A 23,199-nucleotide genomic window follows, 5' to 3' on the forward strand; every position below is an offset into this window, starting at 1 on the left:
AACAAGAAAAGAATATATATATATATATATAAATCAAGTAAATCCAAGAAAACATTAAGCTAAAAAATGTCGGACCTTTTTATCTATATTTTTTTCCTCAAGCAGCAAAAATAAAATTGGTTTATTATTATTTATTATTAACTGTATTTATTACCTATTAAAAGCTCTCTAAACAAAGTTTGTGAAAATAAGAACGGAAAATTTTGAGACAAATAAGTAATATTATTTATAAGAGTTTGGAGAGTTGATTGCTTGAAAATTGATTCAAAGGTGGCTTTAAGGGTTGAGAGTTAAGTTTTTCTCTTTGTATCTCCTTTATTGATGCAATGGATTAAGAAAATTGAAGTAACGTTCTTTAACATTTTTTAAGTTCTTCAAAGATTTCTTTGAATTTTAAATAAAACTTCTATTAAAGCTTTTGATTTTTGAACTTATGATTTCAAAACTTATTAATAGTCATGTTTAATGATTTGGAGATTCCAATACAAATTAAAAGAGATAGTCATAGCTAAACTCTTTTGTTTATTATTATTTTATATTAAATTTAAATTGATTATAAATAAAATAAAATTTAGAGAATGTGATATTTTTATAATTATAAAATGATTTAAATACTTGATTTGAATTTTGATTGGTTTATAATTTTAAATTGATATAATCTCCCATGATTAACAAAAGGCATAATGAAAATTGAAATTTGAAAGAAACTGATTATTTTAGAAGTTGTACAAGTAAGATGGCTTGAATTATATATTGATAGAAGTTTGTTTTAAAAGGAGCAATTCATAGTCGTTTTAACATTGATAAGCTGATCCCGCCATTAGAGCTGTTATAAGTTCGACTATCCATCTAAACTTGTAGATCTGATCAGATCTGGTCATCAAAAGAAATCAAAACTTTTACAATTACGGCGAATTCCTTTATTAAATATGCCTAGTTAGTCTGGATTTCCACTATACCATGTTAAATCCATCGGAGATTACTCTGAGTAATGACGACTTTCTTTCTCCTTTTACATGATTTGTATCATATGGCATGCTAAAGATGGTTTGTAAGCTAACCTCTGTGCTACGATATTGTGTAAATGGGGGACCAAATAGCTTTGATCTTGCACCCCAAAGCCTCTATCAAATAAGGTAAGCCGCAAACTTTTCATTAAGGCTCCATGTTGATTTTTACCAGGGTCTCTTCCACTCATCTTGTCCACAAGGACCACAACTTCGTCTATGTTGGTATGAGAGGTGATATGCGTGTGGGAGTGTGTGTGTATATAATATGTTCTCTTTTCTTTAAGTATGAAGAGAGGTGGAAAAAGACGTGTTGAGTTTTGCTACCAGATAAAGAACAAGTTGCACTGCAAACAATTAATAATGATTGATTGATTGCAATGTAATATTGTACCTGCATTTTGAAAACATTCAAAATATGAGCATTAACCATCTTTAATACTACCATAATTTTTTTTGGCTTAATCACAAATTTAGTCACTAATACTTACATATTTTGTCAAAATGACCCTAATTGTACTTTTGAATCTTTTTACCATCAACCTTTGTTTTTTTTCAATATACTTTTTTAACAGATCGAATGAAATGGGGATGATATAGAATATCATATGTGAAATATTTTAATGAGATAAAATTTATTATTTAGATAACCCAATAAGATAATTACATATAAAAAATAAAATAAATAAATAATACATTAAATTAAAAAATAACTCCTAATTTAAAGAAAATAAACATAATTATCTAAAAAATTAACTCAATAGAAAAACTTCTCAATAAACAAATGTATGAAAGAAAAGAAAGACTGAAACTTTAAAATTTACTCATTAAATTTATTAGAAAAACATATTGAAAAAAGAGCAAAGGTTGATGGCAAAAAAACTCAAAAATACAATTAAGACAATTTTGACAAAATATGCAAACATTAGTAACCAAATTTATCATTAAGCCTTTTTTTTATATAATTAAAATCTTGATTGACTAAATAAAATTTAAAGTTAATCATATTTAAACCTACTATAATGAACTAAACAAAAATAATCATAAAAATTACTATTTCAATCATTTTAGCAATTGAATTCTAGTCATACATATTAAAATTAATCAATATTAATATAATAAGATATAAGGAAAACTATTTTGATACACTGTAAGTGGAGTTTTTAAACTTTACAAGAGGTTAAGAGTTCACCAAGTGTATTATAAAGTGTAATAGAAAAGAAAAATTAATTATATAGGTAAATATGACACTTATCACACTCAACTCACTTGTAAAATCTAAAAATTCCACCAGCAATGTATCAAATAATTACCCAAAATGTAATTCATTTATTTAATATATATATATTTCTAGTAAAAAGATTAAATGTCAAAAAGAGTTTTAACGTATGAGATGTAGAACATACTTTCAACGAGGATGCACTGCACAGTCTAATTTTGTCATTTACATCCATTTCATAGAAAACTAAGATATGTGACTAACAAATGTCTTTTTGCACTATACAATTTCCTATAAATGGCACCATGTTACATCTTAACCCTCAAAAACCTCAACTCTTGATAGCAAATATATCCATTTTTTACATAATATTATATATATATATATCCAACTCCAGATCACCTAAACACAAAAAAGAACCCAAATAATCACGCAGAACCCAATAGCATCTTCTCAAATGCATAAACAACCATGCTCCTACAGCATTTGACCAAAGTCCAAATGCTCTAAGACTACACAAAAACTGCATCCTGTTATAGTGAGTTCATCTCTTCCTATGTTTGTACAGTTGAGTATGTACGAAAAGTTGTCACTAGCTTCACGAAATTGGTACAAGGGCAATCTCCTTAATAAGCCGTTAAGAAGTTTCTGGCTCCACATCAGCATCTTTGTCTTTAGCGCCACCTGAAGAATTACCCGAATTCAACCCATTTGGCTGTCGGATAATATTCAAACTGGAGTGCAATTGCTCTGTGATGCCCTACCAAAAACTCCATTATCGTTATTATTATGCATCATGTATATAACCAGCCTTAGTCTTGAATGGAAAAAGATAGCATCTGCTAGTTGAGCAGATTAAAAAATGGTGTCACTTGGTGGAAGTACTACGAATAAAATGCATGCCAAAGAAATTTCAACGTATGGGTTATAATACAGCTGAAAGAACAACAAATATTAATGCTACCTGATCACCATTATCTGGGCCTTCTGAGTGAAAGAGAATTGGGCGACAGCGTTTATCTTCATTCATCAAGCTTGAATTCTGGAAATGGGCAACAAGAGCCACCTTTCCCTGGATTCGAGCATATGCCAAAGAAGCAACTTTCTCACTATTAAACTTCTCCCATTTCTTTCCATTAAATGCCTGCATAAGGTTGCTAAAATAAATTAATCCAAAGAAAACATTCTGAGTCTTCAGTAAGAAGCTCGCCGTTCTCTTCAATTGTAAGCACAAATTTTCTAATTGAGAGAATACATTAAATCCAAACAGTCCTAAGCACACCCATCATATAAGCTAAAAAAATAACCTCATAAAATGGAATAATGTGTGAAGGAGAGAGCATATTGATGAAGGCATAGCCCACATTGCACTTATTCTGCACCGCAAATGGGAATATTTATCAGTTGCAATTGATTTTTTTTTCCTACAATTAATAAAGACAGCCTAAACTGCCTATCACAACATCAAAGTATTACCTTAAAATCAATGGGCAAATAGAGAAAATCATAAGTTCCTTGGTGATTTTCATCAATGGCTGCCAGCAACATCTTTGAGGTATATCTGAGGATCATTATGGAATAGAAATTTTCAAGTTACCACATCAGTATTTCAAACATATAAATGGCCATTTAATATTCATGAACCAGAAGAGTAAAGAGGATGAACTGACTTATTTGGAATGTTTTTTATCATTAGGGTTGTCCGAATATCTTCGCCACTAACAATTTTGTCCAAGTCCAGCTGAAACTTCTTTTTGTTATCAAGCTGGTTATTATTTTCAACTTGTCTGCTCCGTCCATTCTCAGCCAACCCCTCCATACTATTATGTAGTCCTTGGAATGGGCCATTGCCCAAAAATACAGGACTTAACCTAGGTGAAGACATCATTCTCATACTTGAACTATTCTCAGACACACTCCATGGAATGCTAATACCTGAACTAGTAGCAGCACGGGAACCCCGATTAACCATAAAACCTCCATTATTCTGGCCTACACCTAGGCCTCCAAAGGCAGCAGGGTTCGTGAGTGAAGTATCTGATGATTTGGGGAAGAAACCAAAGTGTCTTCCAAGAGGAACACCAGATGGAGCAGACCCAATGTGATGATGACCATAGTGGGGGGATGAGCCTGAGAAAGACACTTGCTGACCTGAGTATGGAAAGCCATGTCCCTTTCCATTGGATGAAAACGGATGTCCCATAGATGACTTTGGCCAGACTGATGGGTTGGTTTGATCTGTATATGAATTTGAATTTCCCCAAAGGAACTGTGACCCAGATAATGTTTCCATACTGGAACCATTTGAAGGACCAAAAGTAGTTATTGTTCCATTATATTGGCTCAACTTTGGCTCTGGCAATGAATGGGAAAGTTGGAATCCAGTTTCATGGGTTGAATTTGTACTGGTAAATGAATAATCTACATGACCACCCCTCCCTAGGTCTCTGCCAATAGGTGCAACTTTTATGGAATTTGACCCTTGAGGGAGCAGAATAGAAGCCAGACCAGGTAAATGGTTACTGGGTGCCGGGCTCATGGTCCTGAAAACAGGGGACTTACTAAGAGAATGCATAGGGCTATGTTCCATAGGACTGTTAAACTGTGCCCAGCTACCTGTCAGGAATATTGCAACATCCTCAGTCAAAACACAATCAAACTGTATGTCCGTAGGACTGTAAAATAGCCTTACCTGGAGGAGAATTAGCCATTGGGGAATCAACTTGATGTCTAAAACCCCGAGACTCTTCTTGTTCAAGCTCTTGACTTAGGTGCAGCATCAAGCTAGAAGTTCAAAAAGATAATAAAAATTTATCATTGCCATACTTCCAAAAACAACAAAGAAAGGAATCAAACAAGCAAATTTGAATAGAGAGTGTGTTGATCAAGCATGATGCAGCTAAGATTAAGGATCCAGGTAACCACAGTCCTGCAAGGCCATAACTAAAGTAGTTCCCATTGTTTTGGTTCCCTTTGATGGCCTAAATTTATAATCTAAGTAGTTTACCTCATCCAATTACAACCAATGCATACATGTAAAAATTTAACACTGTAGCAAAATTGCACACATGCAGAAACTGATTTGCTCTCTTGCCCAAGTGCCAGAAGAATAAATAGAAGCCACTATCAGGTTACACTCAGACAAATGCACACTCCAATGCTCTCATAGTGCCAACATAATGACAACGAACTTATTTCAAATGGAAAACATGATTATCAAATAAATAAATATTAAAATTTTTATAAATTAGTATTAATAGAAGAATAAAGCCTAAGATATACCCACCTGCGACGAGCTCCTCCAGGGCGACTAGGTTCAAGCTTAATTCGTTTACCAGCTATGTCACTTCTATTAAGTGACTTAAGAGCTTGTTCTGCAGCTCTAACATCATAAAACTCAATGAACTTATGGTGTCTTTTGTGTGGCGTTTCCCTTATCTGCTTTTACACAATGAATAAAGCATTACAGAAAGGTTAAACATGCAGCCTCAGGTTAGAAGCAAGGAAAATATTTTGAATAAGGAAAAAGCATCACCTCTTTAACCTCGCCATAAACCCCAAATATTTGAAGAAGATCTTCATTTGAAACTGATGGGTCCAAATTAAAAACTACCAAAGTTCCTTGATTAATATCCTTCTCTGATGGATTATCCTGGTGAGGTTAGGAGAAAAAAGTAAAATGGAGAGGCGGTTATTAACGAAAACAATTTGATAAAACAAATTATTGGGATTAAAAAAATGCTCTAGACCTTAGGAATTGAAAAGTGAATGTCAAGTTTTCTCCGTCTTAATGGCTTGTTCTGTAATGCACGCATAGCTGTTCGAGCAGCACGAATGTCATAATAGGATATCATCACAAAGCCTCGGTGTTTACATGCAGTGTACAGAGTTCTAATATCACCATATTGCTGCAAAAAGGGGGAAATATTATAGCACTCAGATTAGAAAGATAGGAAGTAACTTGAATTAGTTCTCAAACCCTCATAGGAGTTAAGAAACAACAGGTTTGGATCAACAACAGCAGTCCAACAATTCAAACTCACACTTCAGAATTTAAAGGGACGTGTTTAACTCTAAAATACATGCAATACTTTTAGCTCAAAAACTGGAAGGTATTACATAGTCAATTGCAGCATCTAAAACCTACATTTTTGGTTCTAAAGGCAATGTATTCTTTCTAGCAATGCATATGTCAAAAAGGAAACAAAATAATGTAAACGTTTAGAAAAGCAGGATACAATTTTACTAGCAGCCCTAAGGTCATATCATCAGAAGAATTTTAAGATTCAATTACCTCAAAAAGAGCTCGTAGTTCTGAATCCTCGACATTACTATTTATGTTCCGAACAAATAATGTCCTTGAAGGATGTTCCCCATATGGATGTTCCCCAGCAATGGTTCCAACACCATTTGGAAGACTATAATGGGGTACGCTATTTCCAACAACAGCATCAGCAAGACTCACTTTTGCCATGCCAATGGTCAGACTCTCTTGTGGATCAACTTCCAGTTCCATGCCTCCTCCGCTACCAAAAAGATCACACTCCTCCAAATCTTCAACTGAACTAGGCAAACCACTTAAGTCAAAGTCATCCATTATGCCTGCTAAAAGTTCATTCTCATCATCAGGAAGCAAGTTTCCAAGTGCATTAGCTTTGATGTCTCCCAGAGGTGCATTGCCCTCCGCATCTTGATGGAGATTATTTAGATCAGATGTGATAACATCAAGAGATTGGTAACTCTGATCCGTATCATTTAAGTTCACTGCGCAGAATCAAAATCAGGTCAGACTTTCTTAATACATTAGATAGTCTTTAAAGAACAGATGACACTTACACTTCTCATGTGGAAAAACAGGCAATGAACTAGAGAAAAGGGTAGCATCACTTGGGGCATGGTGGATGTCAGAACCAGAAAAAATTCCCCATGCACTTCCCACTGTCTTAGATTCATTTGCCACTGGAATCTTAGTATGATCTACACCATGATTAACAAGACCGTCAAATGAGAATATAAACTTCGCGGAATAACAGCATAAAATGAACAATTGAGAAATTTACCTGAAGCTGAATGGTCGTCAGACGGCTTCATAGCATTGCCTTTTTCTGCCAAGAACAAGGAAATAGAATACTACCAAGAACAGCAAGAAACACAAAAGCTCAAAATTATTCTGAGAGGAAGATGAAAAAGTACAGAATAAAGACCTGCATAATGAACCCACACCGTGACAGGGGATACAATGGCATAAATAATATAAAGTAAAATCCAAAGCTTTATGCCTAAATATTTTGCAATTTGCAAGACTTCAAATCGGAAATCAAGTTCCAGTAAAATTCAAAAGTGTAACATTTTCCAACTATTTTCATAAATCATTACACCTAAATACCAATTCCAAATTTATAACCATCTAAAAGACATACCAACTCTAACAAAGAAACAAAAAAAAAAAAAAAACTTAGGCACAATTAGGATTAACAAAAAAACCCAAAAATACAAAAACTCCTAGAAAAATAAAACCCAAATGTTATTATTAAATAAGCAATAACTTTTAACTAAAAAATCAAAAACCAAGCAATACACAGAAAACTTGTTATAAAAGTTACTAAAACACGAAAACTCAACTCGCTCAAAAAAGAAAAAAAAAGTTAACCCTAGTTCGCATTGACCCAATAATGGTATCAGTACATTAAAATTAAATGAAATAATGAAAAAGCCCACCAAACAGTAAATTGAACCGCACTTCTAAAATTCAAATATAATAATAATAAATCCACCAGAAGAGTGAATAGATAATAGAGAAGATTACCTGAATGTTTGAGTAACTACAGCCAAATTAGGAAAGGAATTAACCGATTTTAAGTGAAAGAAAAAATATATATCTGCCACGATCATCACATACAAAAACAGAGTGACGTGAAGATCTTCTCTCTCTAAAAGACTTTTAATGGGATTTTTTAACTTTTAATAAATTGAAAAAGAGAAATGATGATGATTGGACGAATGGAGTTAAAAAGAGCAGAGAATGACTGAGAGAGAGAGAGAGAGGAACTGTGTTGTGAACTTGAGAAAACGGGATTTAACTGTATTTAAATGTGTTTTTGGAATCCATAAAGACCTTTCTTTCTTTTTTATACGAGGAAAATGCTAAAAAAAATACTCAAATAGCTTACTAATTTACTATACGTGGGGTGGATAGAGTTGATGAACCTGGTCTTTGACCTCTAGTTTGAGATTAAATTACAGAATTATCATTGAATTGAAGTTGTTCGGAATGTGGGGAATGTGGATGATGACGTCATACTGCTTAGAGTCAATTTGCAATGAAAAATTAGGTTTTCTTATTCAAATATCCTAAAATATATATTTCTCATTATAGATTTTAAATTTAAAAGTTATAATATACTTCGAAGCTTTTGTATTATTTATATATTTATAATTTAATCTATTCACTTTTATTTTAATAATTTAATTTTTTAGAATATAAGAATTCAAACCTCTATTTTTTAATTTTAAAATTTAAATCTAATTATTAATATTATTAAAAAATTATTAAATTTATTACTATGACATTCTAAAAAATTACTCAATTCACAACCATTTGACAAAAATGATATCATAATAAGCTTAAATTTAACAAAAATAATTAATAAAGTGTTGATAATTTTAAAATTCATAATTAAAATAAAATATTTAAATTAATTAGTGACATTATAAACGTTGAGATATAAAATTAAATAAAAAAGTAAAAATTTAAATCTATAAAACTAAAATTGAAATTTAATATTTTATACAATATAAAAATAAAAGATTATTTAATCATTACACTAATAATGTAGAAAATATTTGATGCGTGTTATAAAAGGTAGGCATTAAATAGTAGTATAAATTTATATATAATGCAACATTTTCTTGATATTTTTATTTATAAATTAAAGTACGGGTATGAAGTATTTAAAATGCTATGTCATCAATCTAATATATAGAAGATGAAATTTTAGTTTTCCTCTAGATTAAAAAAACATTTTTTCTTTTATTTGGAACTAAATATATAAAGTGGGGAAATTAAATTTAATCTTCCCTTTATTTGTTCTTTTATTGATAAAAAATAAATATTCTCAACAATATTATTTTAGGCATTTTAACACTCATACTTTCATTTATGAATATTCGCTAGTTCTCACCATTAAAGAAGCACCATAAGAAAATTTATAGTCAATGTCTAATGTTGATTTTGTCAGTAGTAACCTTAAAGGGTTTGAGAAAGCATTGTATTGGAAATTTATGAGAAATAAATTCCACACACAAAATTATAATATTTTTAAAAATATTTAAATAAAAAACAAAAAAAAGTAATACTAGTAAAATTTATTATTTAATTAACTTTTGATATTTAATATTATATTTTAATTAATGTCACCAAGCAATGTCATAATTGTTGATTTGGTACCAAGCCTGGAAACATAATAGTCAAAACTCAAGTTCTAAATCTTAATATTTCAATACAAAACTTTAATCACTTCAAAGTATGTAGGCACTGCTGTAAATAGAAATTTGGAAATTAAACAGTGTTCAAAGACCATAATTTTTGAATTTTATTATTTTAGAATGAAAATTGGAAAGCCCAATCAAATTGGGCTAACAATAGGACCCGAATGCCTTAACCCATTTGAGGAATTAAAAATTGGGTCAAAACCCAAAATACACAAACCCTAAGAGCCTTCACCCTGAAAAACTTGTATATATTAGCTGCCGCAACTCCATGGCAGCAAATCTGGGACGGTCGACCGAAAACCCTAATTTTCGGGTAAGCATCTCAACACTCCTCCATTATTTGTTGGAGTTCATCAGTTATTTCGCAAATTATTTTACCCTTTTGTGGGGGTTCTTCAGATATTTTGTAAATTATTCCATGCAATTTAAATATCTTTTTTGGTCTATGGTAATGATAGAGGTAAGGAGGAAAAGAAGAAATGGCGGTGCCGCTTCTAAGTAAGAAAATCGTGAAGAAGAGGGTCAAGAAGTTCAAGAGACCCCAGAGCGACCGCAAAATCTCCGTTAAGGTATATTCCGAGTTTTCTGATTTGATTTTATTTTTCCGTTCGTATTTAGCAGCTTTTACCTGTTTGCCGAAGTTCGATCTAGAACATGTTTTCGTGGGGGTTATATTGAATTTGGGTTAATGTGCTTAGAAAGATGGATCTTTGAGAGGAACTCTGAGTTGCAAACTGCGGAGTCAGTGTCAGTCGACTAATTGATCTATTTATTATAACGGGTCTTGTTTATTTCCTTTTATCATTCTTCGGGTTGTTTTTAATTTTTCATTTTGCAAGTGGATGTGATTATTGTTGTTTGACACCCAGTCTTACTTCCATCTATTGATGGAAGATGGTGATATCAATCGACTTTTAATCTGACCCATTTATTTGTCATTCTTTCTGCTGCAGTTTTAAGTTATATTTTTTTGAAAGGCTTGATTTGTTTTAAAATATGCGAGGGGGTGTGATGATATATATCCATCATTTCTGTATTTGAATGATGAAAACCAACATGCACTACCATCTGATCTCTTTTTGTATATATAAATTTTCAAAATTTAGGTCGGTTTTAATTGATTTTGGCTTTTGTAATTGTTAGTTTGTCATTTCCTTGTGATCCATGGTGAAAAAAAATCATCAACCTGATTTATCAGTGATGATTATATAAATAATCACCATCTTTCGGCTGAGATTGTAGGTCTTTTTTTTCAGAAAATCACTAGACATTTGTTAAATATGTTACTTATTCTAAGCTACCATGCTTAATTTCTCTTGAAGCCTGTTGCCCGTGGTATCTGTTGTCCAGTTTTTTGTATGCATAGCTGGACATTTCATTTTTGGGGCAGATATAAAATTTCGAACAGGTCTTGCGACACAGTTAGCTTCTTTTTATCATACAAGCTTTCTGTTACTAAATCCCTGCTCACATTGATCTGCTTGTAGTTCTTCCTTCAAACCCTTTTTTGTTTTTTTTTCTTCCCATGCTTGCCCATTTTAAGGGTGAAACACGTTTTTGTTCTTATACAGACAAACTGGCGTAGACCAAAGGGTATTGATTCTCGTGTCAGAAGAAAGTTCAAGGGATGTACGTTGATGCCCAATATTGGCTATGGTTCAGACAAGAAGACCCGACACTATCTTCCAAATGGCTTTAAGAAATTTGTCGTGCACAATGTTGGAGAGCTTGAACTGTTAATGATGCACAACAGGTAATCTATACATATTGTACTGTATATCATTAATTTGTCTAATATATATCATTTATGTTTGTTTTCCTTAATTGGTTTTTGTTACTTGGCAGGACATATTGTGCCGAGATTGCCCATGATGTTTCAACAAAGAAGAGAAAGGAGATTGTGGAACGGGCAGCCCAGCTTGATGTTGTTGTTACGAACAAGCTTGCTAGGCTGCGCAGCCAAGAAGATGAATGAGATTAAGCTTGTCTTTTATGTTTATCTTTGAGCTTTGTTTGCGTTTCTTATAAATTTTTGGTAATTTTGTTGCTTTAGATGTGGCGATAACATTCTCAACCGGGATTTTGTTTGTATCACGGGAATTATGACTACAATTACAACCTATGTTTCATGAATTCTCATATCTATAAGCACACGTTATGCATTTGTGCGAATTTGCATGCGAGTTTGGTTTGTTTGGGTTTAATCCTTGTGATTTTTAGACCCTACCTTTAATTGAAAAATAGAACTTCTGGATTAATCTCTATAAAACAAAACCCTACATTATCTAAAAACGAATTTCTCCCCCTGCAATTTAGCGGATATAGCTTCAAGGATGTTCATTGGTAAGCTTAATTGTAAATCAGCATTGGTTTCAATTTGATGACTTAGAACTGCAAGGATCCAAACCGTAGCAATGAATAAATGGCATAACTAAATGCAAAAGGTCACTTGAATTTACAACCTGATTCTCTACTACATGGCCATAAACTCGGTACAAGAAAAGAAGCTTAATATTGTGAGAGAGTCTAACCGGTTCTATGCTTGTTTCCTCTCTCTGCTGTAAACTTCACGCCCGTTGCGCGCCCCACGAAAACCATGGCAGTAACGGCTACAACAGCGGCCCCAACTGAGGCAATAATTGAACCCCAGTTGAGGTTCCCGTCCTCTTTCGTGACCCAACACTTATGCTCCTTGCTCTTCTTGCCTTTCAACTCAGCAATAGCTCTCTTCAGCTCCCACAAGCCAGATTCCAACTCTTCCATCTCGCTTGTCATCTTCTCTGACCCTTTTAAGGCCTCGATTTCTTCCATCGCAGTCTTCAGATCAAGCAACTCAAAACTTCCCCTCTCCAACATCGCCTCCAAGATTTCAATTTCCTTGCACAGTTCTCGCGCTCCAATCTCTTCTTCTTCACCATTGTCACTCACATTGCCATTTTTTATTTCGTTTTCAACATCAACATCACCATCACTCCACTCCACGTTATCAACCGCATTACCCATATTTTCAAGCTTCCCCATTCTTTCTTTCTTATCCGAAACTAGTTGACTCAGATTCACGAGCTGACCCGCAAGATCAGAGTCTAAATCTTTAGAATCCTCGGTTTTTTCACATTTCTCGGTTTCTTCAATTCCGATCCCGATTTCTTTAAATTTATCGTTAATGTTCCCTATTTCTAGCATTAAATCCAAAAACTCTTGTTCCAATTTTTTCTCTTTCAAATCCTCGCATCCTTTGATTTCTTTCACTTCCCCGAATTTCTCCAGTTCATCATCGTTGAACCCTTTCTGAAGCATCGACATTAGAACTTTCCGTTCAAGTTGTTCAATTTCACGAGTTAATTGAACTTCACGTTGGTTAAATTCTTCAATCCTACTCTTTAAAGACATCAATTTATCTTTGTTTTCTAAATTGTAACGGTTCAATCGAGATACCTCGTGCCCTAGGCCCTGACATTGCCGATTCAGATCTAAAAGACAGGTTTCGATATTCAACCCATCCCAATCACCGCCTTCCTTCTCCGCCGTCTGATCAGTGCGCGACGATGGGACGTTGATCATCACAGAGCTTCCCATTAGATTGACCAGACAGATTACCCAAAAGATATCAATTCAACATCTTCACTTCCAAGATCAAATTTTGAAAAAAAAAATGGTTATTTGACTGATTTCTCGAATTGAAACGAAAAATTTACGAAAGAAAAAGGTATTGAAAAGCAGAAGAAATAGCTTAAGTTTAACGTAGTTAACGGAAGCTTTGACGCTGCTGTACGCTTTGATTGGAAACAAGGCGGAAGCTTTGTTTGCTGCTGATAGATAGTTTGGGGGGAGACTGGACACAAATGTTTTGGCGCCTCAGCGTAAGCAAGGGTGGCACATTATCGGGAGATATTTCAGGGTCAACTTTCAAGCGTGGAGGCTTTTGATTGGCTTTATTTTTACAAATAAATATATTGAAGAAATTACAATTTTTTCATACACGTAGTTGGTTTTTGGGTTAGTATATAGTTTCCATTAACATTTAATAATCTTAATTCACTTTTTTAAATGTAATACTTTTAATATTTTATCCCGCGTATATTTAGTTGAAGTTAAATATTTAGAATGTTGGATTTGGGTTTTAGAATAATTTGGTTAAAATTTATAATTAACTAATAATATTATAATTAATCTTAATTAAATTATCTCTAAAATCTGAAAATGAATACAACTATTAAATAAATTAGTAATTAATTTTATCAATTTAATCTTAAAACTTAAATTAAACAATATTGTTTTTAGGTATTAAAATATATAAATTTGTCAAATACAAATCACAAAAAAAATCCAAATATCAAATTAAAAAATATTAAACTTAAATACTAATTGATGTATTAAACATATTCAATACATAACTCACCTACAATAAAATGTATAGAATTCATTTATTAAATATGTATTAGATAATAATGAGGATAGAAATATTAGACGGAAGCCAAAACCAATATTGGTGTTTAGTTTCATGTATCATTTTGAATAAATTAATATTTTAAAAATATTTATATATAATTTTAATAAGATTATTTTATATATTCATAAAAGATACCTCAGGCATAAATATTTGTATGTAAATATAAATTTTAAACTGAAAATATTTTTAAACATCAAATAAATAAAACATTTTAAAATATAATCAATTATGGGTAACTTAAAAAAAGTCATCCAACTATGTCTTTTTAGTCACTCAACTATTAATTTTTTTAACTTAATCACTCAATTTTGCTAAACTAAATATTTTAGTCACTTTCCTGGTTATTGTTATTAGATGAGTGATGGAAAGCTCAAGCCTAATAACAAGTTTAGCCCTTTAATATTTACGTATTCTATCAATTTGATCTAAAATTTTAAAAATTCAACAAATTTAACCCTCAATATTTATAAAACTTGTCAGTTTAGTTCTAATTCTAAAAATTTCAAAAGAAAAATATTTAAAAAAACTTCATTTTTTTTAAATATTCCTAAATGTGACTCCAAAACCTGTTGAAGAAGAAGAGTTAACACCATGTCCATTTGTGTTGTGCTCATTTTAAACTAATGCCACCTTCATGAATATGGTAAAAACTCAAGCTAGCTTAAATCCAACCATCTAAGTGTCATATTTTAGATTAATATAATATTATTTAATTAAATTTCTCTCAAAAAAATTAACAATTTTTAAACTATTACAAAACAATTATTTTAAATTTTGATGATCTTAAAAATATACAAAGATCTAATCTTTGAGTAGAGAAAACAATGTAATGTGAAATCTTTCATGAAATGAAAAACCTAGGAAAAAAAATTCGTCTTGTTTTTCCCGACCTAGACAAGTCATCAATAACTTTCAAGCTTTGATAGTCCAAACATGTCAATCCCAAAATCTAATCCAAGAACTAAAAATATGAGTCGAGCTAAACTAAGGGAGATAACTTTGTCGATTCCATATCCCATAAGGATATCCAACTTCATCTATCTTTTATATCCATCAATGCATTTCATTCTCTCTCTCTTTTTGAATCATTTAATATAAATTTTCTTCTTTTTTTTAAAGTTTTAAGTACATATGTTTTGGTTTTTTATTTATAATTATTTATACTTTTTATATTTTAAAAATTATCCAAAAGGAATTTTTTAATATTTTTCCTTTTATTTTGAAAATTTTAAAGTTAGAACTAAATTGATAAATTTCGTAAATATTGAAGGTTAAGTTTATTGAATTTTTAGAATTAAAATTAAAATGATAAAGTTTGTAAACATTGAGAGCTAAATTTGTTGAATTTTTAGATTAATACAATAAAAGGGCTCACATTAGCTTTTTGTCACTCATCTAATGGAAACTAACGGAAGAGTTATGAAATATTTAATTTTGAAAAGTTGAGTAACTAAATCGAAAAATTAATAATTAACTGACAAAATAGAACAAAAACATAGTTGAGTAACTATTCTTATAATTTAACCTTTTGATTATTTAAGTAGGAGACTAATATCTCATGCTTTATATACTTTTTATATTATTTATTTATTATAATTTTATTTTAAAAGATGAGTCTAAATTGGACGAATCTATTTAAAATTTTATCATTTGAGTATATTTCAACACATTCATACATTTATGTTTATATATATATATAGTGATTTCATATTTTAATTATTTTTCTTTAAATTACATTGCTTACTTTGTATAATTTATTAGAGAGATTAAATTTAAATCTAAATTCATTTTACTTGAAAATTAAATCGTCTCATTATACATCGTAACTTGCCGCGAGAGGCAAGGTAGGAAAGGGGTCCAGATAAACTTCCAAGGAGCCCCTCATCCACTGCCAAAGAATATAAGCATATCATATTTCCTCCCACCAACAAATTACTACTTCAACAACGTAGCATTTTCAAAAAGAATAAGCAGCAAACCAGAAAGCAAGCAAGAATCTGAGGGGTTTCTTCCATGCCTTGCATTCACCATGAAGCATCCTCTTTACAACCCTACAAATCCCCCCTTTGGAACAAGAAGCTAGCCTTTGCAAGAAAAGAACCAAACCCCTCGTTTGACGCCATATATATTACCTTCTCATACGCACAAATCACATGTGCTTGTCATAATCTTTCTTGGTCTCTTCTTTTCCCCTTCTGTCAGCAACTTTTAATCTTTAAAATCATCAGAAAAAAAGGCAGGCAATGGCCAATGATCAAATGAAACCCGTGGCTGGTCTGCTTTTGTTCCTTAATTTCTGCATGTATGTCATTGTTTTGGGGATTGGTGGATGGGCCGTCAATAAAGCCATCGATCATGGTTTTATCATTGGTATGTCACCATCCTTGTATTTGCCTCTATCCATAACCCTTCTTTTATCGCAAGCAAATACTAGTGTTAGAATAGAATATAACGTATTCCTAAGGTTTTAATTTTTTTAGTGGGATTCTTTATGTGACACCTACATGCAGGACCTGCCTTTGAACTTCCCGCGCATTTCTCACCCATTTACTTCCCCATGGGAAATGCTGCCACTGGATTCTTCGTGACATTTGCTATGCTAGCCGGAGTTGTCGGTGTAGCATCTGCCATTGCCGGCATTAACCATATCCGTTCATGGCATGCCAGTAGCTTACCGTCAGCAGCTTCGGTTGCAGGCGTTGCTTGGACCCTTACTCTACTTGCCATGGGGTCAGACACCCTCTTTAACTCTTGCCATCTTCAGACACTAGCTTTTAACATCCAATCTAAAGTTGAAAAATATCCAACCCTTCGTTTCTAAACTAACCTGAAAATTTTCTTTCGCAGATTTGCCTGCAAACAGATTGACCTTGAAATCAGGAATGCTCGTCTGGTAAGAATGAACTTCACCACTCACCCAATTAAAACCTCCATCACATCTTATTCCTTGAAAGAAATTGCAACATACATATGTATGTGAATCTGTTGGCTAAAGTGAATGATTTCTTATTTTGCAGAGAACAATGGAAGCATTTATAATCATTCTTACAGTTACACAGCTTTTTTACATAGCAGCGATTCACGGTGGCGCTTAAACGATATATGTTGAAAACATGGTTAAATGCTCCGTGATTGCGTCTTCATTTTATATCTTTTGTCGCCATGAATTTTTCTCTTTTGTATTCATTTGATTCTTTAGATGTAATTGGTGTGTGATACAATTGGATTTTTACATCTTGTAAAATCTTCTGGTGCAATAACAAGATTTCATCAATCTCCCAATGCTTCTTTATCTTTGATGTCCAACCAGTAAAGTGACATTCTTCACATACTAGGTTAATTCGATTAAGTTTATTGAGTTTCGAGTTTCATATTTAATTGATCCCAAAGAACGGCTAGGTTTCCGGTTCCAAAACAAAGCAATGGTTACTCAAGAACATTTTTCTCCTCAAGGCAGCACTAATCAAAGAAACTAATCTTCAATCATGTACAATCCATGATTATAGAGTAGTAGTATTTAACACCTCTTATGATCTTAGCTAAGAAACACTAACCATAAATTTGCTGTGGAAGAAACAGAGAAACAAAATTCAGAATATCGGCACTGACAAAGCAACCATGTTGAAATTACACTCAAAAGCCTTGGTATTCTTTAACGAAACTAGTCCACACGGTTTGGAACAAGAACTAAATAACCTAGCTAAGAAACTAAGCCGCAAAAGTGACAATAAAAGAATGTAATCAAAGCTAGGAACCAACAACTAGCAACTATCAGCATTCACAGTATAACTACGACAAAATTTCATTACTGTTTTTCTAGCTAGGTCTGATGCCCCTTATTCTTAAAAAAAAAAAAAAAAGAAAACACATCGAGCCTTGAAATGAAATAGACGTATAGAAACCAAACCCTTTGTGACTTTGACGAATTGCCATGTCTACTGAAGCCCCATGAACCGATGGTTCTGCATTAAAAAGAAACCGAACAATATATCAGGCACATGACTGATGACTCAGCTTTATGTTAAGTTATGCAAGGGGGTAATGACAGAGCCACTAATCAAGTTTCTTCTTTTTATTTTTTTGTTTTTTTAACATGGAACAATATATCAGTATCAAGCACCAACAATTAAGTTGACCAAGATATTTTCCCCAGTTGACACTAGAAATTGGAATGCTGTACACATATAGACATCCAATCATTTATATGGAACTTCTAAGTTGGAAATGGAGGGGAGGTCAAAATACAATTGCCCTTGGCAGATGATCCTTAATTCCATGAGGCAGGCAATTAATCCCAGACATAGCCTTCAGCATATTATGCAAAGCCAAATTTTGCCAAGTTTTCTAGAGGATAATTGAAGAAAATGAGCGCATCAATTGAACATGCTACCATATGATGTTTCATCATTCATCAAGCCTATTTGGATCAACCTGGATAATTGGTGATTACTGTAATAATGAAGCCAGAAAGAAAAAGAAAAACACGCACACACAGAGAGAGAAAAATCAAGGCCATTGAAGAAGATTGTAAAAGAATGCCAGATAGTTGAAGAACAACCATACGATATGAGGAGCAATAAGTTCCAGATATCAAGATGCAGTTACATAATCCTAGTGTTCTCATGTGAGCACACACAAGAGGATATGAGCTACCGAGCATATCTTAATATGAAGTACTGCAAACTGTAAAGGAAAGTATACTGCAGTTATTAAATTCAATGGATAAATCAAACCTGCAATTATCTCCCAGAACCAGTAAGAACATCAAGCAATCCGCAGCAACTGAACAACGAGGTTCTTTGCACCACTGGTGGAGTCGAAGCAACAAGAGGCTTGGGAACCAATGCAGCAAATAAACAAGAAAACCCATTAAGTCAACTTAAATAAAGAATTTTAAACCAGCAACTTTAGAAAACAATAGGAGCAAAGATATACCTGCTTTTCAGAATGATCATGGGACTCAAGATGTTGGGGATTTTCCACCACAGTACTACTTTCAGCAGTAGAAGTAGCAGAGGATGATACATTTTTTCCTTCATTTTCTCCCAACTCAACCTGAGAGACACCATTTGAAGAAGGCAATAATTTCTCTTCACTTTCCTTCAACCCTGGTTCAACTACAACAGACACTGATTTGTTTGCAGAAACTTCTGCAGCATGATCCAGTTCCTCTGGCACATATAACCCACTTTTTACCAAATTGTCAACGTTAGCAGTTTCAACTGCAGAATTACTATCAACATTTCCGACTGCTTCATTCTCAACCAACTTCAGGACTTCTTCAGATGTAACAGTAGCCAGCTTATCCTCATTGCCATATGCAGTCGCTTCAGAAACAAAATTATAGGCTTCTTCCTTAGAATTCTTCTGAGTGACTTGAGATTCATCATCTGAACTGCTCCTGCTACTGCTGCTACTAGAGCTCTTCTCATGCTTAATGTGCCGAATGGCGACAAGCGTGGTCTCAAGATCCTCCTTAGGTCCCGACTCATCTTCAACTTTAACAGCAAAAACATCATCCGATCTCAATATCTCAGAGCTTTCTGCATCTCTATTGGCTTCTTCCACAGACTTGTCCTCAGTTACATGCGATTGAACAGGTGAAGCCCCTCTTTTTCCTTCTTCTTCCCTCTGATTGAATGGATGCTGGTGATTGGGGTCGCCTTGAGATGCGGGGGAACCAACATCGCCACCGTCACTTTCTCTTTCATCTTGGCTTCTTTGATCCCCATTTCCTAGCACCATTTGGTAAAATCAGAATAGTTCTAATCACTAAGCAAACAGCAAGTCTACCAACCCCCTCTAGAAATGGCCGAAATAAACACTATAGAAAAACCGAGTGACAATTTTAAATTGACTAAGCGAAATTATCTCCGATGATTTTCCATGAAAACTAACTTAAAAAGAAAAACCATGAACACATGGCAATTAAAACCAAGAAAAAAAAACGCACCGGACTATAACTTGAGAAATGATAGAGAAGAATTCGGGATCCAATTCATTAATAGCAGGAACTGAGGTAAAAAACAAGAAAATCTCGGAAAAGGAAAAAAGAAAAGAAAATATCATAAAGTAACCAGTAAGTGATTAAAGAATGACAATCCCAATGAAAAGCAACCGAATCTATTAATCAAGGGTAAGAACTAGAAAATTAACACTATTAGCTATGAAACCTTCAAAGCAAGCTGATTTACTTTAATAAATATCAAAAACAGTAAATCCAGAAATGAATAGCATCGACAGATGGATAATCAAATCAAGATTCAACCAAAAGGACTTCTCATTAATAAATAAATAAAAAGGAAAATACCCATCATCATTAAAGAGAAAAAGAAAACCCAAAAACAAAGATTCCATAGAAAAGCAAAGCAAAATACCATGTGGGTTGTTGTTAGTTGATGAATTGGTGTTGTTGGTTGCTTGTTCCTTCTTTTTCTTAGCCGCTTTTCTCTTCTTAGAACCTGATGGCATGATTGATGATGATTCCCCCCTTCTCTTTTTTCTCCTCCACAGATCGTGTGGGGTGTCCCCTAATATCCCCTCTCTCTCTCTCTCTCTCTCTCTCTATGTGCCTATTTGGCTGCTCTCACTCACCGTGGACTATCCTACCTGTATAATACACAGTAAATATTAATATTTTGTAGCTGTGGTTTCAGAAATTATACAACAAAGTAGTGGCAAAACCCAAAGCATAATTGGTTGCTAGTGCTACAATTCAGATTCTGCTTCAAGCAACGCTCTGTGCATTCTCTCTTTGATGGTTAAAACATTTTGTCCTTCATTAACTTGTTTTTATTCTGTACTTTGCTAAAATGGAACTTTTTATTTTATGGCAGGTACAACGAATAAGTGACATTTTTTAATTGCGCCATTATTTCATTATTATTCATTTATTTATTTATAGCCACATGATTTTTGTTAGTATACTACTTTTATTTTTATTTTCTTTGCATTTTTTGGGGGGATTTGATTGTTTCTCTAAATCTGGACTTTTTTATAAAATACACGGCATTGATGGGCCCATAGAGGGTACTTCTGCGGTATATTTGAAAAATGAAAATGGCTTGAAATCATGAAATTTTGAAAATAAGTGGTACAGCTGTTCATGTATGCAGTTTAACATTTTTTTGAATTAGATTTCAAATATATTTAAAAGGTTTTATTATAGTTTTAGTCCTTTTGCTTTTTTGGCTTAATATAATATTTGACACCTAATGCAACAGCCCGTTTTCAATAAAATCAGAACAGTAGTTTCGGGACTACAAATCTGAGTCAAAAAGAAAAATAATTTTAATATTATTGCATGGTCTGCATTATAATAGGAATAACTTATGAAAATTTCGTTAATAAAATTTTACCGATTACATGTTTAATTGATAAAATGACCAAATAGTGTAAAATGCAAAAGTTGAGTTCTAGCAGCTATAGGTAGCAAATAGCTATGGAATTCAAAACTTGAGGTCCTTATATGAAATTAGACCATTAAATGGAGTTAGTAGATAATTATGATGATTCATCCATGGAAAATTAAATAAAGAAAAGGACTAAATTGGAAATTGAAATAATTAAAGATGATAATAATCTAATATCATCTTATTTTCATCATCTTCCCCAATTTTTTATGGAAACCCTAGCTAAGAAAAAAGAACTCAAGCAAGCTTAATTGGGTAAGCATTCTTGTCCCGTTTTTAGTAATTTTTATATTTCCGAGATCGCAATAACCTAATCTAGTTAATTTGGGGATTAGTTTGCAAAGTTATCAAAGTATTAAAATTTTTCCAAGGATGAGTATGCTGAAATTTTGAAATTCATGGTAGAAAAATGGAAGGTTGTTGATAGATAAACAACTTTTGTAAAGAAAATTTCCATGAAATTGTGATTTAGGGACTAAATTGAAAAGATGTAAAATTCATGGAAAATTTTTTATTTTTGTGAAATACATGGACGATTATTGTTATATGTGAAAATCGGCTAGGCTTGGAATAAGGATTAAATTGCATGAATTTCATTTTCCGAGCCTAGGGATGAAATTGGAATTAATTAAAAGTATAGGGGCAAAATGGTACTTTTACCTAAGATGTGAATTGGGTTGATTTGAATATAAAATATAATAAATTGGTGATTAAGTTCATTTATATAGATCCGGAAAGATCAAATAAGGAGTTAGATAGAGGAAAAGAAAAAGTATCGGAATAGTAGATTTTCATACACGAGCAAGTGTTGAGGTAAGTTCGTGTAACTAAATTGTGTACATTTATATGTTTGAATTAAATGTTGTATATGTGAATATTGAATTGTATAATTGTTATGTTTATGAAATTAATCATATATTCGAAAAATGCTCGATAAATACTAAAACCTGTTTGAATACATGAAAATCAATTGGATACAGGGCTCTCGTATTGGTTGTGGTCTTGCATATGTTGCAGACACACCATAGCTCGAAAGAGCGTCCTATTATTAGCTCTCATGAGCATCCCGTTATACGGTTCTTGCGAGCTTCCCATTGTAGCTCTTCAGAGCGTCCCGATAGGTTCTTATGAGCATTCGCTCTTTGTGAGCTTCCTGATATAGCTCGCTTGAACTTCTCGACATATGGCTATCTGGAGCTTCCCGATTAATGGCTCTTCGAAGCTACCCATTATCGGCTCGTATGAGCTCCCTGAATACGGCTCTTATGAGCTTCCTGTTTTAGCCGGGATAAATTTCCCGTTTATGTGCTTTTATAAGCACTCTCGGATATGAGTTGACGGATTTACCATATTGTACACTTCGTGTGTACTGCCCATAAATCCATCGATATTTTGAATGATTTAACGGGTAAAGTTCCAGTATAAGATTATATGAATTCAAGATGAGTGACTATGAGAAATACTTGATATACAAAAATGTGATATGTACATGTTCATTTGAAACTTGAAGTGATAAATATATGTACGTGAAAATGGAATATTGATGAGCTCATCCATATTTCTCGGTATTTATATGAATTACATAACTAACATGTTTGATGAGAATGTATATGTGTTTAG

At 32.9% G+C, this 23,199-nt stretch overlaps 4 protein-coding genes and 2 non-coding genes across 10 annotated transcripts; 4 read left to right on the plus strand and 2 right to left on the minus strand.

The window, feature by feature from the left end:
- Positions 1-2,386: 2,386 nt before the first annotated feature.
- Positions 2,387-8,330, minus strand: LOC105768559 (protein MEI2-like 5). 5 transcript variants are annotated; one of them, XM_052631259.1, is made up of 13 exons: positions 8,033-8,329; positions 7,287-7,356; positions 7,063-7,203; positions 6,521-6,990; positions 5,976-6,134; positions 5,762-5,878; positions 5,513-5,664; positions 4,919-5,010; positions 3,897-4,842; positions 3,703-3,787; positions 3,534-3,602; positions 3,191-3,370; positions 2,387-2,976 (listed from the first exon to the last, which is right to left on the minus strand). In XM_052631259.1, the coding sequence occupies exons 2-13, from the start codon at positions 7,315-7,317 to the stop codon at positions 2,956-2,958; spliced, it is 2,463 nt and encodes an 820-aa protein (XP_052487219.1). In that variant the 5' UTR covers positions 7,318-7,356; positions 8,033-8,329; the 3' UTR covers positions 2,387-2,955. The 5 variants fall into 5 exon arrangements, with proteins under 5 accessions (XP_052487219.1, XP_012443989.1, XP_012443986.1 ...); XM_012588535.2 differs by having other exon boundaries at positions 2,387-2,986; positions 7,287-7,331; positions 8,033-8,326; XM_012588532.2 differs by having other exon boundaries at positions 2,387-2,986; positions 7,287-7,430; positions 8,033-8,326.
- Positions 8,331-9,929: 1,599 nt separating this feature from the next.
- Positions 9,930-11,889, plus strand: LOC105769669 (60S ribosomal protein L32-1). Its single transcript, XM_012590443.2, has 4 exons — positions 9,930-10,030; positions 10,176-10,286; positions 11,289-11,470; positions 11,563-11,889. The coding sequence occupies exons 2-4, from the start codon at positions 10,197-10,199 to the stop codon at positions 11,690-11,692; spliced, it is 402 nt and encodes a 133-aa protein (XP_012445897.1). The 5' UTR covers positions 9,930-10,030; positions 10,176-10,196; the 3' UTR covers positions 11,693-11,889.
- On the plus strand, positions 10,719-10,795 carry LOC128041479 (small nucleolar RNA Z195/SNORD33/SNORD32 family). Its single transcript, XR_008196499.1, has one exon. It is a non-coding gene; the product is annotated as a small nucleolar RNA Z195/SNORD33/SNORD32 family (small nucleolar RNA).
- LOC128041480 (small nucleolar RNA Z196/R39/R59 family) lies at positions 10,874-10,958 on the plus strand. The gene has a single exon (XR_008196500.1). It is a non-coding gene; the product is annotated as a small nucleolar RNA Z196/R39/R59 family (small nucleolar RNA).
- Positions 11,890-16,302: 4,413 nt separating the features above from the next.
- On the plus strand, positions 16,303-17,449 carry LOC105769541 (membrane protein PM19L). Its single transcript, XM_012590235.2, has 4 exons — positions 16,303-16,537; positions 16,678-16,897; positions 17,015-17,060; positions 17,185-17,449. Exons 1-4 carry the CDS (start codon positions 16,411-16,413, stop codon positions 17,260-17,262), a joined length of 471 nt encoding a protein of 156 aa, XP_012445689.1. The 5' UTR covers positions 16,303-16,410; the 3' UTR covers positions 17,263-17,449.
- A 337-nt stretch (positions 17,450-17,786) lies between these two features.
- LOC105769540 (uncharacterized) lies at positions 17,787-20,926 on the minus strand. The gene is made up of 4 exons (XM_012590234.2): positions 20,545-20,926; positions 19,103-19,902; positions 18,901-18,999; positions 17,787-18,129 (listed from the first exon to the last, which is right to left on the minus strand). The coding sequence occupies exons 1-3, from the start codon at positions 20,636-20,638 to the stop codon at positions 18,907-18,909; spliced, it is 987 nt and encodes a 328-aa protein (XP_012445688.1). The 5' UTR covers positions 20,639-20,926; the 3' UTR covers positions 17,787-18,129; positions 18,901-18,906.
- Positions 20,927-23,199: the final 2,273 nt, after the last annotated feature.

This window comes from Gossypium raimondii, chromosome 5 (assembly GCF_025698545.1).
Source record: "Gossypium raimondii isolate GPD5lz chromosome 5, ASM2569854v1, whole genome shotgun sequence".
Classification (NCBI taxonomy): Eukaryota; Viridiplantae; Streptophyta; class Magnoliopsida; order Malvales; family Malvaceae; genus Gossypium; species Gossypium raimondii.

Bases quoted from the DNA above. Each gene is read 5' to 3' on its own strand.
- LOC105769540 (XM_012590234.2), bottom strand. From the start codon at position 20,638: ATGCCATCAGGTTCTAAGAAGAGAAAAGCGGCTAAGAAAAAGAAGGAA. The intron at 19,903-20,544 runs GTATTTTGCTTT...AAATGGTGCTAG, and splicing joins AACTAACAACAACCCACATG to GAAATGGGGATCAAAGAAGC. The intron at 19,000-19,102 runs GTATATCTTTGC...TTGGTTCCCAAG, and splicing joins ATGATCATTCTGAAAAGCAG to CCTCTTGTTGCTTCGACTCC.
- LOC105768559 (XM_012588535.2), bottom strand. From the start codon at position 7,317: ATGAAGCCGTCTGACGACCATTCAGCTTCAG. The intron at 3,788-3,896 runs GTCAGTTCATCC...AATGATCCTCAG, and splicing joins ATAAAAAACATTCCAAATAA to ATATACCTCAAAGATGTTGC. The intron at 3,603-3,702 runs GTAATACTTTGA...TTTGCGGTGCAG, and splicing joins ATTTGCCCATTGATTTTAAG to AATAAGTGCAATGTGGGCTA.
- LOC105769541 (XM_012590235.2), top strand. From the start codon at position 16,411: ATGGCCAATGATCAAATGAAACCCGTGGCTGGTCTGCTTTTGTTCCTT. The intron at 16,538-16,677 runs GTATGTCACCAT...ACCTACATGCAG, and splicing joins CGATCATGGTTTTATCATTG to GACCTGCCTTTGAACTTCCC. The intron at 16,898-17,014 runs GTCAGACACCCT...TTTCTTTCGCAG, and splicing joins CTTACTCTACTTGCCATGGG to ATTTGCCTGCAAACAGATTG.
- LOC105769669 (XM_012590443.2), top strand. From the start codon at position 10,197: ATGGCGGTGCCGCTTCTAAGTAAGAAAATCGTGAAGAAGAGGGTCAAG. The intron at 10,287-11,288 runs GTATATTCCGAG...GTTCTTATACAG, and splicing joins ACCGCAAAATCTCCGTTAAG to ACAAACTGGCGTAGACCAAA. The intron at 11,471-11,562 runs GTAATCTATACA...GTTACTTGGCAG, and splicing joins CTGTTAATGATGCACAACAG to GACATATTGTGCCGAGATTG.